The sequence below is a fragment of the Atractosteus spatula genome, chromosome 5 (assembly GCF_055471065.1).
Source record: "Atractosteus spatula isolate fAtrSpa1 chromosome 5, fAtrSpa1.hap1, whole genome shotgun sequence".
NCBI classification, from domain to species: Eukaryota; Metazoa; Chordata; class Actinopteri; order Semionotiformes; family Lepisosteidae; genus Atractosteus; species Atractosteus spatula.
This window is the reverse complement of record NC_142710.1, coordinates 42,987,962-43,001,766: the sequence shown is the minus strand read 5'-3', so window position 1 is coordinate 43,001,766 and position 13,805 is coordinate 42,987,962. Positions and strand designations below refer to the sequence as shown.

Genomic DNA, 13,805 nt, shown 5'->3' with positions numbered 1-13,805 from the left:
TATTCTAATCAGTCACACTAAATCACCCGCATTTAAAGATTGTGGACGCTTGTTGAAACAAGCGATCAGTTATTCAAGCAGTGCTTCATTGAAGGGAACGCTGGTCCTTGAGGACTGTAGAATATTCGGATTTTTGTTCCAAGTGCTCTCTCTATTACTTTGAGCACAGCACCTTTTTAATTGGCTCAAGTAGGTAGTTGCATCAGCATGCATAGGCTGCACAGGAACAAGCCTTCATCAGGCTCCTTAGCTGAAACGTTGTGCCTCTTTTCTTTGCAGCGTGGAACACACCTTTACTCTTGTACCTTTGTGATTGATCTTAATTGAAACGTTCCAGGCCTTTAGAAATTGATGACCTGCTGGAACTGGGCTCTGCTGGAGCCTTTTGCTGTGCACTATAGGGTCTGTTTCGTGCTAAACAGACCAGGGTTGACATTGCATATACCGTAAGGCCACACTTTACAGAAGATCTGGCAAAGACTCAAATGTTGGGCAAGGCTGTAGTCTCACCTGTGATAAGCAGGCATGACACATTTTTATATGTTGTGACATTGTGCTTGCTCTGAGTTAAAGCTGGTCAGAGTAACCTTAGTTCACAGTGTTAATGTTACAGGGAGAAGGTCAAATTCCCATTGCTTAAAAGTCTCACCCATGTGTGGGTGTCTTTTATACAAGCTTATTTATTTCAAGCCTGTTGCTTTTAAATCTTTCGCCGATGTGTAAAGTTAAAATAACATGAAATTTCTCATGTGTCTCCTCTCCTTCAATTTTGTCGAAAGCCCACATCAATACTGTACCGTGTAATTATATTAGAATATCAAAAGGTGGTGTTTTTTTAACATTGCAACAAAACATAATAAGTTATTGGCCATGTCCTAAATGCTGCACTAAGCCCTAAGTCCTTCCTCCATGTCCGCTCTTCTGTGATGTAGAGCAAGCAGTCGTTACCAAAGGGTCATGGGACACCCTTGCATGGTGTCGTTCGCTGGTTATGGCTCATGGTCAAAATGCTTTCTGTTGTTGCTGCTTTTGCTCTGCCTCTTTTCTAGTGGCTAAGTGTATACCTACAGATACTTTTTTAAAGAGTTTTTCACTCTTTGCTTGCAGTTTGATTAAATTGAATGTCATCTATTCTGTCTCCACACAAAAGTAGTGACATAATGTGTTCATTCATGTTGAGCAGGCTCGACTCAAAATGGGCAAAGTAAACAAAAAAAAAAGGAAAACTTGCCAATACAGCTATTTATTCAAAGCTTTGCACTATTAAGTGTGTTTTATCTGTCCCAGAACAAAAATGACTGAGGAACTTAAATGTGTTCATTAACATTAAACAGGACTGATTCAAAGTGGGCACAGTAAACTAAATTAAGTAAATATGGCAATACCTCAAAGCTTTGTATTATTAAACACTTCATCTTTCCATGTAAAAAATTCACCCCAGGAAAATGAATATTCATCAGTCGAAATGGGATGATGAAATAATAGCTTTATGTCAACACTTCGTACCTAGAATACATGTCAAATCTAAAGTAGCCTAAAAAAATGTGTTTTTGCATTTTGCTAGCACTTGAATATTTTGTCTACAGCAACTGATTTGAAAGGTTAACACATGAAACGTCACCGTTTCGCAAGTAATTTAGGGTAATTCCCTTCAGTGACGTCCGCTCCGATGCAGACCAGAGAAGGGTGAATAGAGGGCGCATTGGGGGCACTCATGGGCACCCCTGTAAAACACAAATCAGAAAAGGGACACCCGAAGCCCTTGCAGACTGTATGTGAAGGGCACTGGAACGCAAATGTGCATACTGGGACACAGCCATCGTTGCATAACTTCTGTTTTTGCCATGAAATATGAATCTGCTGGCTCTCAGACAGAACAGTACAGCAAATTAGACTCAAACACTGCACTTCACTACACTTTTGACATCAGTGCTGCTCAGTCATTTTAAAAGAGAGAGTGGTGCTCTCTGCTGTCCTGGTCGAGCGTGGCAACTTTCATGTGATGGCAGTACTGTAGGTGGAGAGCTGTACTGTGCTGTTTTCAGTATGGATGTTGGAAAGATTGTGTGTCTGCTAGGGAAGCACAGGACACTATAGCAAAGCCCCAACATACATCTGCTGACAGCCCTCAAAAGCACTTTGCTTTTTTCCGTAACCTAGTTCAGCCCGTGAGATGTTATGATGTGTGATGTTCTTGGCGTTGTGACTGCTGTTTGGTCTCATGTTTGTGGGAAAGAACTCACTTCTCCTTCAGATGTTTTGCTGATCTGTCTGATCTGGGGTCTTTGAGAGTCAGTGATTATGGCCAACTGTGTTGTGCAGTGTATACTGTATACACAGTGACAGTGTCAAGAGAGGGACAGTGTGTGCTGTGAACAGGACCTTTCCCCAGCCAACACTGCCTCTGTAGTTTTGGACAGCTTCACACAATTAGATACCAGCAACCCAAAGGGGCAGATTCATTTACTTTTAATTTAAATGCCTTGAATGCGTTTCAGTTGTGGTGGAGGACAAGTTAGGCGTGGAAATGAGTCTTTGCATGGCAGCTGAAGCCACTGCAGGAGCTCCAGGCTTGTGTGGACGTCGGCGTCAGGTGCTGTTGGTCTGTCTTTGGTGCCTTATTTGGTGAAAGTCTGCAAGGACAGGCACAGTGAGATACCATTAATACAGGAGCCTGCAGCCTGCCGGGCCCCAGATTGACCAGTCAGTTTGCGCAGCTCGGTGTCTTCTCTCCCTGCCTGCCCCGGGCCTTGTGCAGCCAGCAGAGACACAGGCAAGGAGAAGGGGAGGTGACGCCCTCAGTCTGTGTGGGAAGGCAGCCCGGCGTGAGTTACAGGGAGTGTGAACAGGAGGGTGGCAGTGTGTGATGGTGTCTTGTGTTTCAACCCCCCCCCCCTTGTGTTTCTTTTTGGCTGGGCCAATGGCGGCAGTGTCCGGCCGTGGCGCTAGCTGCGACAGCGCGGTGGTGAGCCAGTGCAGCGCCGCGACCGAGGAGCTGACAGTGCAGGTGGGATCCGCTCAGTGTCCGCCAGCCAGTAAGTGAGCAGCCTGCCTCCTTACCCACAACCCCCCACCCGGCACACGTCCCTCGTGCCTCCGCTCTGATCACACCCCCCACCTCCTTAACAGCTCACGCTGAGGATCCAGCTCCTCAGCCCTTACCCATGCTGCCCCTCTCCTGCGTCTCTCACCCCTGGTTCTGTAGTTCCCTGAACCTCTAACCGAGTCATACCTCCCACTCTCTTCAGGTTCACAAGCACCACTGCTCATCTGTGTGTCCTCCCCCACTCTAGACCAGCCAGCCTCACTCGGAAACTTCTCTATTCCCGTTTGTTCGCCTGCGTCTCCCCGCCCGACCATCTGCCAGGAATGGCCCCGCTGTCTTCACCTCCACTGCCCTGTTCCCCCAGTGTCACTGCCTGATCATCCTGGCACACATGCCTGGCTGTATTCTGTCTCCCCTTCCTTTATCTGACCATGTGCTGTCCACGTACGGATTCTCTCATCTTTTCTGTAGACTCCATGCTTTCTCCTTCTGTGGGTTCTGTTCCTCCCACAAAATCAATAGGTCCTTACCTGTTTATTCCATGATCTTTGCATGTGATCTGTGCACCATTTGCTGGGTTCAAGGTTTCCTCTTGATTGCCCGAGCGGCGCCTGCCCTGTCCACCCTTGTGCCCGGTTCCTTTTGGCGCTGTCCAGCCCAGCCCAGGTCAGCCCTTCACAAGTGCACCCCTCCTTCCTCTCACAGAAAATTCAAACCCTTCCTTATGCCCTTAATTCTCCAGGTAGCCTTTGGTAATCCCAGGAGGATGCCCAGTGGACTGGGCTATTTTGTAGGGTTGCTCCTGTTTTTGATTTCCCTGCTCCCTGTTTTTTTTATATCCCTCCTTCCTAAATGCAGTGTGATCACTGGGGAAGCCCGTCTCTGCGGTTTCCCTGAGTCACTCTGGATTTCTGAAGGTGTGGAGCCAATGTTTTATCTTTTAAGCACATCTCAATGATGCCATTTGTCGTGATCTGCCACCAGACAAAATTATATCCTCAGAATAAAGCTTTAACAGTGAAATATTTGTATATTCTGTTCTCTCCGTTTATTTTTTTGTGCCAAAATAAACAATGTTTGGTTGTAAAGAAGGTCTAAATTGTATGACGCCTTCAGAATGTGCTTAGATATTATCTTCAAATTTCTCTGCCACAGTTTTGAAGTTAAAGGGTATCTGGTGTGTTGTGAAATTAATGTATGTCACTGTGCGCCAGGCCTGCCCTGCTCTCCCTCAGGGTGAACACAGTGGTACAGAAGAGCTGACTCTTCAAGGATCCAGGAATCCTTGCATTCATTTAATACTCAAGTATTAAATATTGGGGACCCTAATTCACAGAAATCTAGACATTGTGTTTCCTGGTTTGTTAGTTATCCTCTCCACTCCTGTGTTGTGGGATGATTTCTGGTGTACTTTTACGAACCTGAGACCCTTGCCAGTGGCCGCGAGGGTGGGACCTGATGACATCATCTTCCTTGCAAGCTCCTACCTCTGGCAGCAAGCCAGCTGCTGTAGGTCACAGTGACACCATTTAAAGGGGTCACTCTCTGAAGACTGACATCATCCCGGCTTTTATTCTACATCCATGGCCCTGGCCTGTTTCTTAAATGAATTTCTATCATTTTTCACAAAGGTGAAGCTACCTCCTTACAAAATTGTATACTTAGGAATTTTCCACATTTAATCCACATTACACAATATACTGTATAAGAAAGGCAACTAACAATAGCATCCATTTGGGCCATCCTATTGTTACACAGCTTCTGTTCACCCATTTTTTGAAAATTCCAGAGAACTTTAACAACATGGCTGGTTAGCTTGTTCCTGACCCCTACAAGTCTTTATGTGAAGTGCTTCCTGTTTTAATTTTGTCCAAATACACATCCTCTAAGTGTCTCCTTGAGCCCCAGGTTCTGGTGGCACTTTTAATACAGAAGTAGTCCTTTGGATTAACTTCGTATAAATGCAAACAGTAGTTTCAGGACTCTAGAGGCTCAGTTCCTCCATCTTGCCTATACATTTTATTTGTATAAAATGAGGAATTAACCTTGTTGCTTTTCTTTGTAGTGGTTCCAGAGCAGCACTGTACTTCTGTAAATGTGATGTTCCAAATGGCATGACTAGTATAATGTGTTAAGACCATAAGATTATACCAGCACTGCCTAATTTTAACATCCGTTGGTTTACACTCTCTGTTTTCCATTCTTTTGATTGTATTCTACACTTGTTTACACTGTGTAGTGTCAGTTGGCTTGAAGGTGTAATGAAATTGTCAGATTTGGTGTGCGCACACGTTTAATCCAAACTTCAGATCAGTGCTCGAGGCAGCCTCAGGGGAGCAGTATCTTGTCTGGCACTAATGTGGAAAAGCGCTGTTTGTCAGGAGTCGTAGGCCATTAGCACAGCTCTTCCAGCAGTCTACCGAGGCAAGCATAGTTGCCACCTATAAAAAGGTTGATAAAGCTGGACGAGGTACTTCAGATCGAACTTACTTTTTTTACCTGTAAGGTTATAGAAACAACAATTAGAATTAAACCAGAGCATCACCTACAGTGCTGTATATGGAAATAGGATTCTAGGGAACAGTCAGCCTAGATTTAGAAAAGGTAGGTCTCCCTTAACTAGGACTGTTGCACCCTGTCTGTTGCAATTGAGATGTTTAACACAAGGCCTGAAGCAAACCAGTCTTCTACAGAGCTAAGAACTATTTAATGCTAACTGCATATTTCTACAGAGCTAATAACACTTTGACAACTGCAAATGTCTGCTGGATATTGTGGTATTATGTGTTTTGTCGGTGCTTTATCAGGTGTAGCAGCATTCATGGTTATTAAATGATACCAATTCACCCTTTTCCAGAAACCAAAACATGGAAAATATGTAAGTTAGTTTGTTAGCAGTGGCAATGAATGAGTATTTGAAGGCCCTACGTAGTCCTTCATCAGATCACAGTTGGCGAAAGGTAGCTCTGAAAAGAATCACTTTCTGTGGAAGCCTGTCCAGTCCCTGTGTCACACAGATGCTTGCCCAGGTCCTCTTGGATTCGGGCAGTGCTGGTCCTTGCTGTTGAGGGGTAGTGTAGAGAAACTGTGCCTCTTGTGGAGGAGAAGGCTGTCTTATTTCTTCCTTGTACCACAGTATCTGTAGGCACACGTTAGCATCCAGATGCTGGATAGTTCATACTTGGGTTTTTTTAGTAAGCAATAGACTTGTGAATCTAAGATAGATTTTTTACACATATATACTTATGTTTCTGCCTTATTAATACCATGTGGCCTGTTGCTCATAAAATGTCAAGTGCATCAAACAGCTGTACAGCAGTAGCCTTACTTCTATTTCTGGGTAACTGCCCTTGGTTACCCCTGGCCTTTCCTCTTTTGCCCATTGGCCTTTAGTTTCACAGCCTGAGGCTGAAGGGCAGCTTGCAGGCTCTTCTGTCTGAGAGAAGGACACTTGATAGTGACCTTTTCTGGCTTTTTGTCCTGTTGTCTGCGAGAACATGCTTCTTCTTAAAACCGCACCAGCTTTTGGGTTGATTTATTGTACTCAGCTGTCCGCCTCTTCCCTTCTCTTGCTTCGTGCTGACCTCAGGCCTGCACCCTCCTGGCCTCTCCTGGGCTATGGGATATATCCTTACAGAGAACGCCCTGCTCTTTTCCTGCCCTGCCATTATCTGCAGACAGGGAGCCCTGTCCCAGAAGCCCCCAATGTCTCTACAGAGCCCTAGATCTCCCTCTGCTTGCTGTGGGATGCTGCCTCCTTGCATTATGCTAGTGTGTTTTTTTTTTGATTATTAACATTTTCTTTTTCTCTTCATGTTAAAAACTTTCTGTTCTTTTATGGTTGGTCCCAACATCTTATTTTGCTGTGCTGTTGCATGTCGCGAGTGCTGTGTGTCAAGTGCATTTTGGGCACATGTTGGCTTTGTGTTTATTTTATGTTGTGTCTTTCAGCTGGCCCACTGCATGACGTGAAGCGAATTGCTTGGAACAGTTCAGGACAGGCTTCTGATTTAGATCACTCTCAGTCCGTAGCCTCTGCTGGGGCGCTTGGCAGCAGCAGCACACAGCAGTGTAAGTGCTGGCCCAGGTGTGTGGGAGTTTTCCTGATGCTCAGGCCTGGTTTACAGTGCCAGGCAAGCACACCTTTTAGCACCGCAGCACCTGGTATTCCCTCACCTTCCACAGCCTGGACTGCCTCCTTCCCCAGCAGTCTCCCAGATAAGCTCGGGTGAGATCAGGCCAATTTAAATTCAGTCATGGTTTACTACCACGTCAGACAGGTCCTGATGCTTCTCGACAGTACGGATGTCCTTCAGGCTGTGTCAGAATGTGTTGGGGTTTGTGTGAACGTTGACCTCTTCATCTGTGGCACAGTGTTGAGCTGGTGTTGACTAGTGTTGACCGGTGTGAGCAGGTCATTGGAGAAAGCTTCTCTTTCAGTGTGTTCTACGATTGACATTTCTGACACTGTGGGTGCCTTCAAATAGTGGTGTTTTCTTCTGCATCCTGCCAACATTGAGAATGAAATCAAATTAAAACAGTTATTTAAGGAGCGCAGTGCCGGTAAAATATTTAAATAGAAGCTGCCACAAAGTTCTCTTTGCAATAGCTTATGGCTAAGATGCGATTTCAGTTAGATGGGATTTCTGTGAGTTATTTAATAAAGCCAAGTGTTAACTAGCAAAGACAGGGTTCATAATAACAGAATGAGTGTGAACTACAGTCCATGAGCCTGTGGCAGTGCAAGACAGCAAATGTTGACAAAGGATAGTTGGCTGCACTGGGATGCGAGGGAAATTAAAGGAACTTTAACAGGTTAGCTTGGAGGAGTCGCCAAAACAAAACGGAAGGATCGTGAGGGCCAGAGTGTCTCCAGAAGCAGGTTAGCAGATCGGAAGTGAACACAGCACACACAGCAGGGTGACCTTTCTTTGACAAAGACGCGCTGGTTTATTGATGGGGTCAGAATAATTTTTAGGAATTCCTGCTCTACTATCTGAATTATTTCAATCAGAAATTCAGAAAGGGTTGTACTCAAAATTAGAAAGCTGTGATGAAAAGCACAAAAATAGTTTAGTTTTCAGAGCCCTTTCCTGCTCTTTTAAAATTGAAACAAATACCGTATACTAAATGTGCAGTAACTCATTATACTGTACATTTTTACAATACAGTAGGGTCTGGCATAATCTACTATAATATATAGCATGTATGGTTTAAAGACATAAGTAGCCCTTCCTTATTTGATTACTAAAGTACTAATGCGTTGGGTTCATGTCATTTAAAATAACATTGATCAACAAGAACAAACAACAGTAATCGCAAACTTATATTAATCAGTTAATATATACAACAGGCTGCCCTTTTATGTGGCCAGCCTGCACTCTCTGTGTCTGTGATCAACATGTCCCGCTGTAATGAAACGGCCAATAAAACTGTCAGTGAGCCTGTCCCCACTCCAACGCCACAGAACCAGGAGTGTTCGTTACAATACGCTAAGGTGAGGGTGCTGGACAGGCAGGAGATAGGGAGAGGCTCACTCACTAGCTAGATTCGTCTCACAATCCTAAAATGTTGTGCTGCTAATTTGATAGTTGAGGTTATCAACCTTTTGCTGGGTTTCATCGTGCTTTGCCCTTCTTCTTACAATACCCCCCCCATCAACCAGACTGATCATGTATGCTTATAATTCAAGAATGTTAAATTCACACATGTCAAGACCCTACTGTTAACTACTAAAACTGTATAATACCCATCCAGACTTCTGATTTATGTTTCTTGGAGCTGTGGGCATAGTGCTGTGCAAGTCACTGACCCAGTTCAGGAATTCTGTGTAGAACAGACTTTAAAGGTGGCCTGTCTTGTTTCTAATGCTGTTCAGCTCCTTGCTGCAGCTTGGCTGTTTCCGCTGAATCCCAGCACACTTGTTGGGATTCGCCTGGGTCTCTCTACCCTCAGCCCCGCCACAGCAGGAGGAAACAGATGGCAATTTCCAGACGGCTGACGAACAGGCCCTGCTGCCTGCCTTCCCTCCACGTTCGCGCGTCCTCTCCCTCTGGTTGATGGAAGGGCTGAGGAGTGTATGTATGTGCGCCCATGTGTAACCGAAACCTCTCTCTGCTTCTGTTCCCCTCTTTCACCCCTCCAGCCCGCAAGCAGGAGATCATCAAGATCACCGAACAGCTGATTGAAGCCATCAACAACGGCGATTTTGAAGCTTACACGTGAGTACCCCACAACCACACGTCAATGTTCCCTCTAAGATGTGTGCGTGTGCGCACACACACAGGTTATGAAATCAGTGCACATAGGAAATTGAACTGCGCACAAAAAAACTAAATTCCAAAAAAAGTATGATAATAATAAAACAAACATGGTCGTCAATTGAAAAATGCTAAATTGACCACATGAGACTGGCTGCGAGAGGCCCAACTTGGCTGTGTGCATTATTATTACTACTCGATAACTGATATCTATGCTCTCGTAGTCTCGTACCTCACTGCTCATGCTCGCTCGACACTCAGGCTCTGTGACTGATCTCTATGCTTCTATGAGAATACTATATTAACAAAACTTAAGTTCAGGTTTACAATTTTACATACACATAATTTAGTGCGCACAAGTTTTTGTCACTGGGGAAATAATTTGCACAACTTGAAATTTTTGTGCACACAGGCCATAAAAAATCAGAGGGAACATTGCCACACGTGTGCCTTAGATTTTGTGGTGCTGATCGGGGAGCTGTCAGTGCCCACAAGCCCTTGGACGTGTCCAGTTCTAGCTGTAAGAATGTGCGGTGTATCACACAGAGATCATGGGTACTACTGTATATGTCAGACCACACCAAGCATCGCAAAAGGCACACAGACTCTCTGTCGTGTGCTAATATTCAAACCGGTGGCGCATCTTAGAGTGAATTAGAGGGTCTGAGCATTAGCTGGGAGGAGGGGTTGTGCTTTCTTTAACATGCATGTAACGTGACTGCAGAGTATATCAGGCTTTTCCTCCAACAGGAGAATCTGTGACCCTGGGCTGACCTCCTTTGAACCTGAGGCACTGGGGAACCTGGTGGAGGGCATGGATTTCCACAAATTCTACTTTGAGAACTGTGAGTGGGTCAAATGAATTTTTTATATTTGGGAAAAAGAGGAACATAGCACCAGTGTTGTCATACAGTGGGCTTAACTGCCGCTCTATTCCTGATCAGAAAGGGGTAAGGGGCCCTCTGGATGTCCCCTGACGGCACCCGATGCCTGGTCACCCCAAGACAGACGAATCACTCTCTGTTTTTTGCACTCATGTCATTGACTGCACGTATTGATTAATTTCCACAAGTACGTTTATTGTTGCTGTTCTTCACTTGGCTTTTCTGGCAGTTTAAAGTGGGGAGGTCCTGCAAAGACAAAGTGCTTGAAAAGGATTTAGGAATCTAGGGGGTATCTCCACCTTTTGCTATTGATCCCTTGCGTGGCAGAGTGGTGTGTTCACTTGGACTGATTAACATCCCAGGAGTCCACTTCAAAGTTGTGTTTCTGCCTTGTGAGCTGTGTGCTTCCTGAATTTAGTAAGATAAGATGAAACGATGTTGTGAGAGAGTGTTATCATCCTACTAGGCTTGTTATAGTTTGACCGCAGTTATGCTTTCTTCTGGGAGCTGTGCAGCTACCTCATCACAAGATCCAAGCAGCTGCACATATACTGCCAGACCCTAGATTTGAAGTGGCATGTGGGGTACCCTGAGTACCAGAGCCACACAGCCTCAAGAGAGTATCATATCCCCTAAGTGAAGAGGCCTGTCTCCTCCTGCGGGATTCTTCACTGCTCCTGAGAGCCTAGGGATGTGAGATCACTGAGACATGAGCATGTGTGTGTGCCTTGGTATTGCCAGTCCCGGCATTGACCTGCACTGTCCCTCTGCAGTATTGAGTAAGAACAGCAAACCTGTCCACACCACCATCCTGAACCCCCATGTCCACCTGATTGGGGAGGACGCCGCCTGCATCGCCTACATCCGCCTGACGCAGTACATCGACAGCCAGGGCCGGCCACGCAGCTCCCAGTCTGAGGAGACCCGCGTTTGGCACCGCCGCGACTCCAAGTGGCTCAACGTGCATTTCCACTGCTCAGGCGCGCCTGCCGCTCCGCTACAGTGAACCCCAAAGGCACAGGTGAGGCGCCAGGCGTAAGGGTTCTTTTACTGGCTTAGCTTGAGGCACTTGCCTTAGCAGAGGTTGAGCTCTGGTCACGGGTGTGGGCCTGGGTCATGTGACTAGCCAACTATGACCGAGATTCACCAAGCGGAGGCGCACAAACAGAGAGGTGTTCAGACAATTGGGGCTGTGGGTGAGAGACACACTTCTCCAGTATAGGGCGGTACTTCCTGTGGTGTGTTAAAAGACAGTTGGCTCAGAGGTGAGTGGGAGGAGTCTGCGCACACTTCCTCACTATCCCCTTGTGCGGTTCTGGGGTTTGGAGTTGCGATCTAGTTGGCAGTTTCACATTGGGTAGGCATAACAAAAATAGTATATTTAAACAAAGATAAGTATATCAACAACAGAGTGCAGTGAGAAAAAGTTTGGAGGTTACTCAGTAAGAATTTAGGAACCTTCACAAATGAATAGAGACCATTCAGCCCATCCAGCCCATCTAGTAGTTAGCAGTTAATTGATCCCAGGATCTCGCCCAGCTCCTTTTTATGGCTGGGTAATGACATTTAATCAAGCATGTGAATATGTGATTGTTATCTGACTATCATTATTTAATCTGATCATCTTTGCAGACAGTATTTTTCAGGAAGTTAAATCTCCTGAAAAAACACACCCAGGACTGTTACTTAGAATTAGTGCTAATCTCTATATGGGGGGGAGGGGGGTAGTATGGTAAGATTTTTTCAGAGTTAATTCAGAACAATCATAATGATAGATAGATACTTTATTGATCCCATGAGGGAAATTGCAGTGCAACAGCATCTTAACACAGACAACACAGCAACAGTGTAACAAATGATACAATAATAATAATACAATACATACAATACAATCAGTACAGTGAGAAGTGCACTAAGAAGAGTTAATTCAGCCCAGAACACACAAAGAACAAACCAGAACAGAACAGTACACAAAAAAGTCATATTGCACAATATAAATATAAAAGTATTGCACAGGTCCCTGGCATATATTGCACAAAAACGGTTGTAAATGGGAAAAGAAAAAGAACAGATGTAGCAGTTTACTGTTCAGTCCAGAAACAGGTCACTGTCAATGTTGCCTCTGCCCAGACGCAAGGTGGATGCGTTGTACAGTCTTATGCCAGAAGGCAAGAATGACCTCCTGTAGCGCTCCCTGTCGCACCGTGGATGGATCAGTCTATTGCTGAACGTGCTCTTCATTTCTACAAGCCTGTCATAGAGGGGATGGGAGACGTTGTCCGTGATGGCCTCTAGTTTGGACACCATTCTCCTCTCAGCCACTACCTCCAGGGGGTCCAGGCCAGACCCAATGACAGAGCTTGCTCTCCTGATGAGCTTGTTCAGCCTGTTAGAATCCCCTGCTCTAATCCCAGAGCCCCAGCATACCACTGCGTAGAAAATGGCGCTCGCCACCACCGACTGATAGAACAAATGTAGCATCTTACCACACACATTGAAGGACCTGAGCCTCCTCAAGAAGTAAAGTCTTCTTGTAAATGGCCTCGATATTCTCGGACCATTCCAGTCTATCGTCAATGTGCACTCCCAGGTACTTGTACGAGTCCACCATCTCCACGCCACTCCCATGGATGTAGACAGAATAGAATAGAATGGACTTTAAAGTTTTCGCTGCTGCTTTTTCTTATAAGTCTCTCTTATTTTTCTTATTATAGTCGTATGTTTTAACACCCATATTTACACACTGAGCACTTACTGGCTTTTTGAAAACCATGTGTCCTTAGGTTATACTGGTTATGCCAGTCAGCGCCTGCACTCTGTCAATTCCAGTGGCTCACCATCTCTCTCTCTCTCCCCCCCCCCCCTCCTGTCAGCTCGCCTGGATTCTCAAGCTGATTGGAGCGTTTCTTCTCCGTGGTCAGATCAGCGCCGGGAGCCCGGCCAGACGAGACCTCTCGAAGTTTAAAACAAAACTAAAACAAAATTCAGTACAAGCCAACAAACACCACCAACCCAGTTCAACCCTAGCCAGCCGCTGGGAGCCCGTGCGACAGTGGCTCTGCTCTCGGGACGGTGCATGCTTCTCACGCCCACTGGGGGCCGCTGTCTTCTTGTTGTGTTTCATGGATCCATCTTTTTTGCCCGTTTATGCTGTCCAGAAGGTGTTTAAAAAATTATATATATATTACAAAAAGGAAAAAAAAAAAGATGTACCGGGAGAAAAAAAAAAACCTTTCTATGAGGAAAGAGAAACAGAAACAGAAGTGAAATGATTGAAGTTTTAGAAACAGGAATGCCAAGTGGACACACCCGGAGTTCTAGAGCCGGGTGCTGCAGACAGTTTTTCTTTCAAAACCTAAAACCTATACGTGTTTGATTTTTGATGTTAACGTCAACAAGAGGGAAATCTAGACAAGTTACTATATCAGAATTAAAAAGCACCAAAGTGAAGACTTGAGGCATTGAAAGGAGGCTGTTTTAGTGTTGGTTTTATTTTAGGGGTTGGGGTTTTGGGTAGAGGGGCTGCGGGTCAGATGTTTAGTATTCTGTTGTGTTCTTGTGGAACTCTTTGATTTTTATCTCTGAATGATGCTTGTATTTGAGACGTATTTTTTG

The 13,805-nt window shown here is 45.2% G+C and overlaps 1 protein-coding gene across 12 annotated transcripts in view; it reads left to right on the top strand.

Moving 5' to 3' along the window:
• The window catches only part of LOC148835130 (calcium/calmodulin-dependent protein kinase type II subunit gamma), a 107,802-nt gene extending 94,381 nt beyond the window's left edge, over positions 1–13,421 (top strand). For 4 of the 12 annotated variants that reach the window (XM_088917051.1, XM_088917054.1, XM_088917052.1 and 1 more), the window contains 5 exons: positions 2,931–3,035; positions 9,192–9,267; positions 10,057–10,151; positions 10,964–11,211; positions 13,064–13,420. In XM_088917051.1, the coding sequence (XP_088773177.1) occupies positions 2,931–3,035; positions 9,192–9,267; positions 10,057–10,151; positions 10,964–11,196 (509 nt within the window). In that variant the 3' untranslated portion in view covers positions 11,197–11,211; positions 13,064–13,420. Of the gene's footprint in view, positions 1–2,930; positions 3,036–6,997; positions 7,118–9,191; positions 9,268–10,056; positions 10,152–10,963; positions 11,212–13,063 lie in introns of all 12 variants that reach the window. The other 8 variants (XM_088917047.1, XM_088917050.1, XM_088917046.1 and 5 more) reach the window with 4 other exon arrangements.
• The last annotated feature ends 384 nt before the right edge of the window (positions 13,422–13,805 follow it).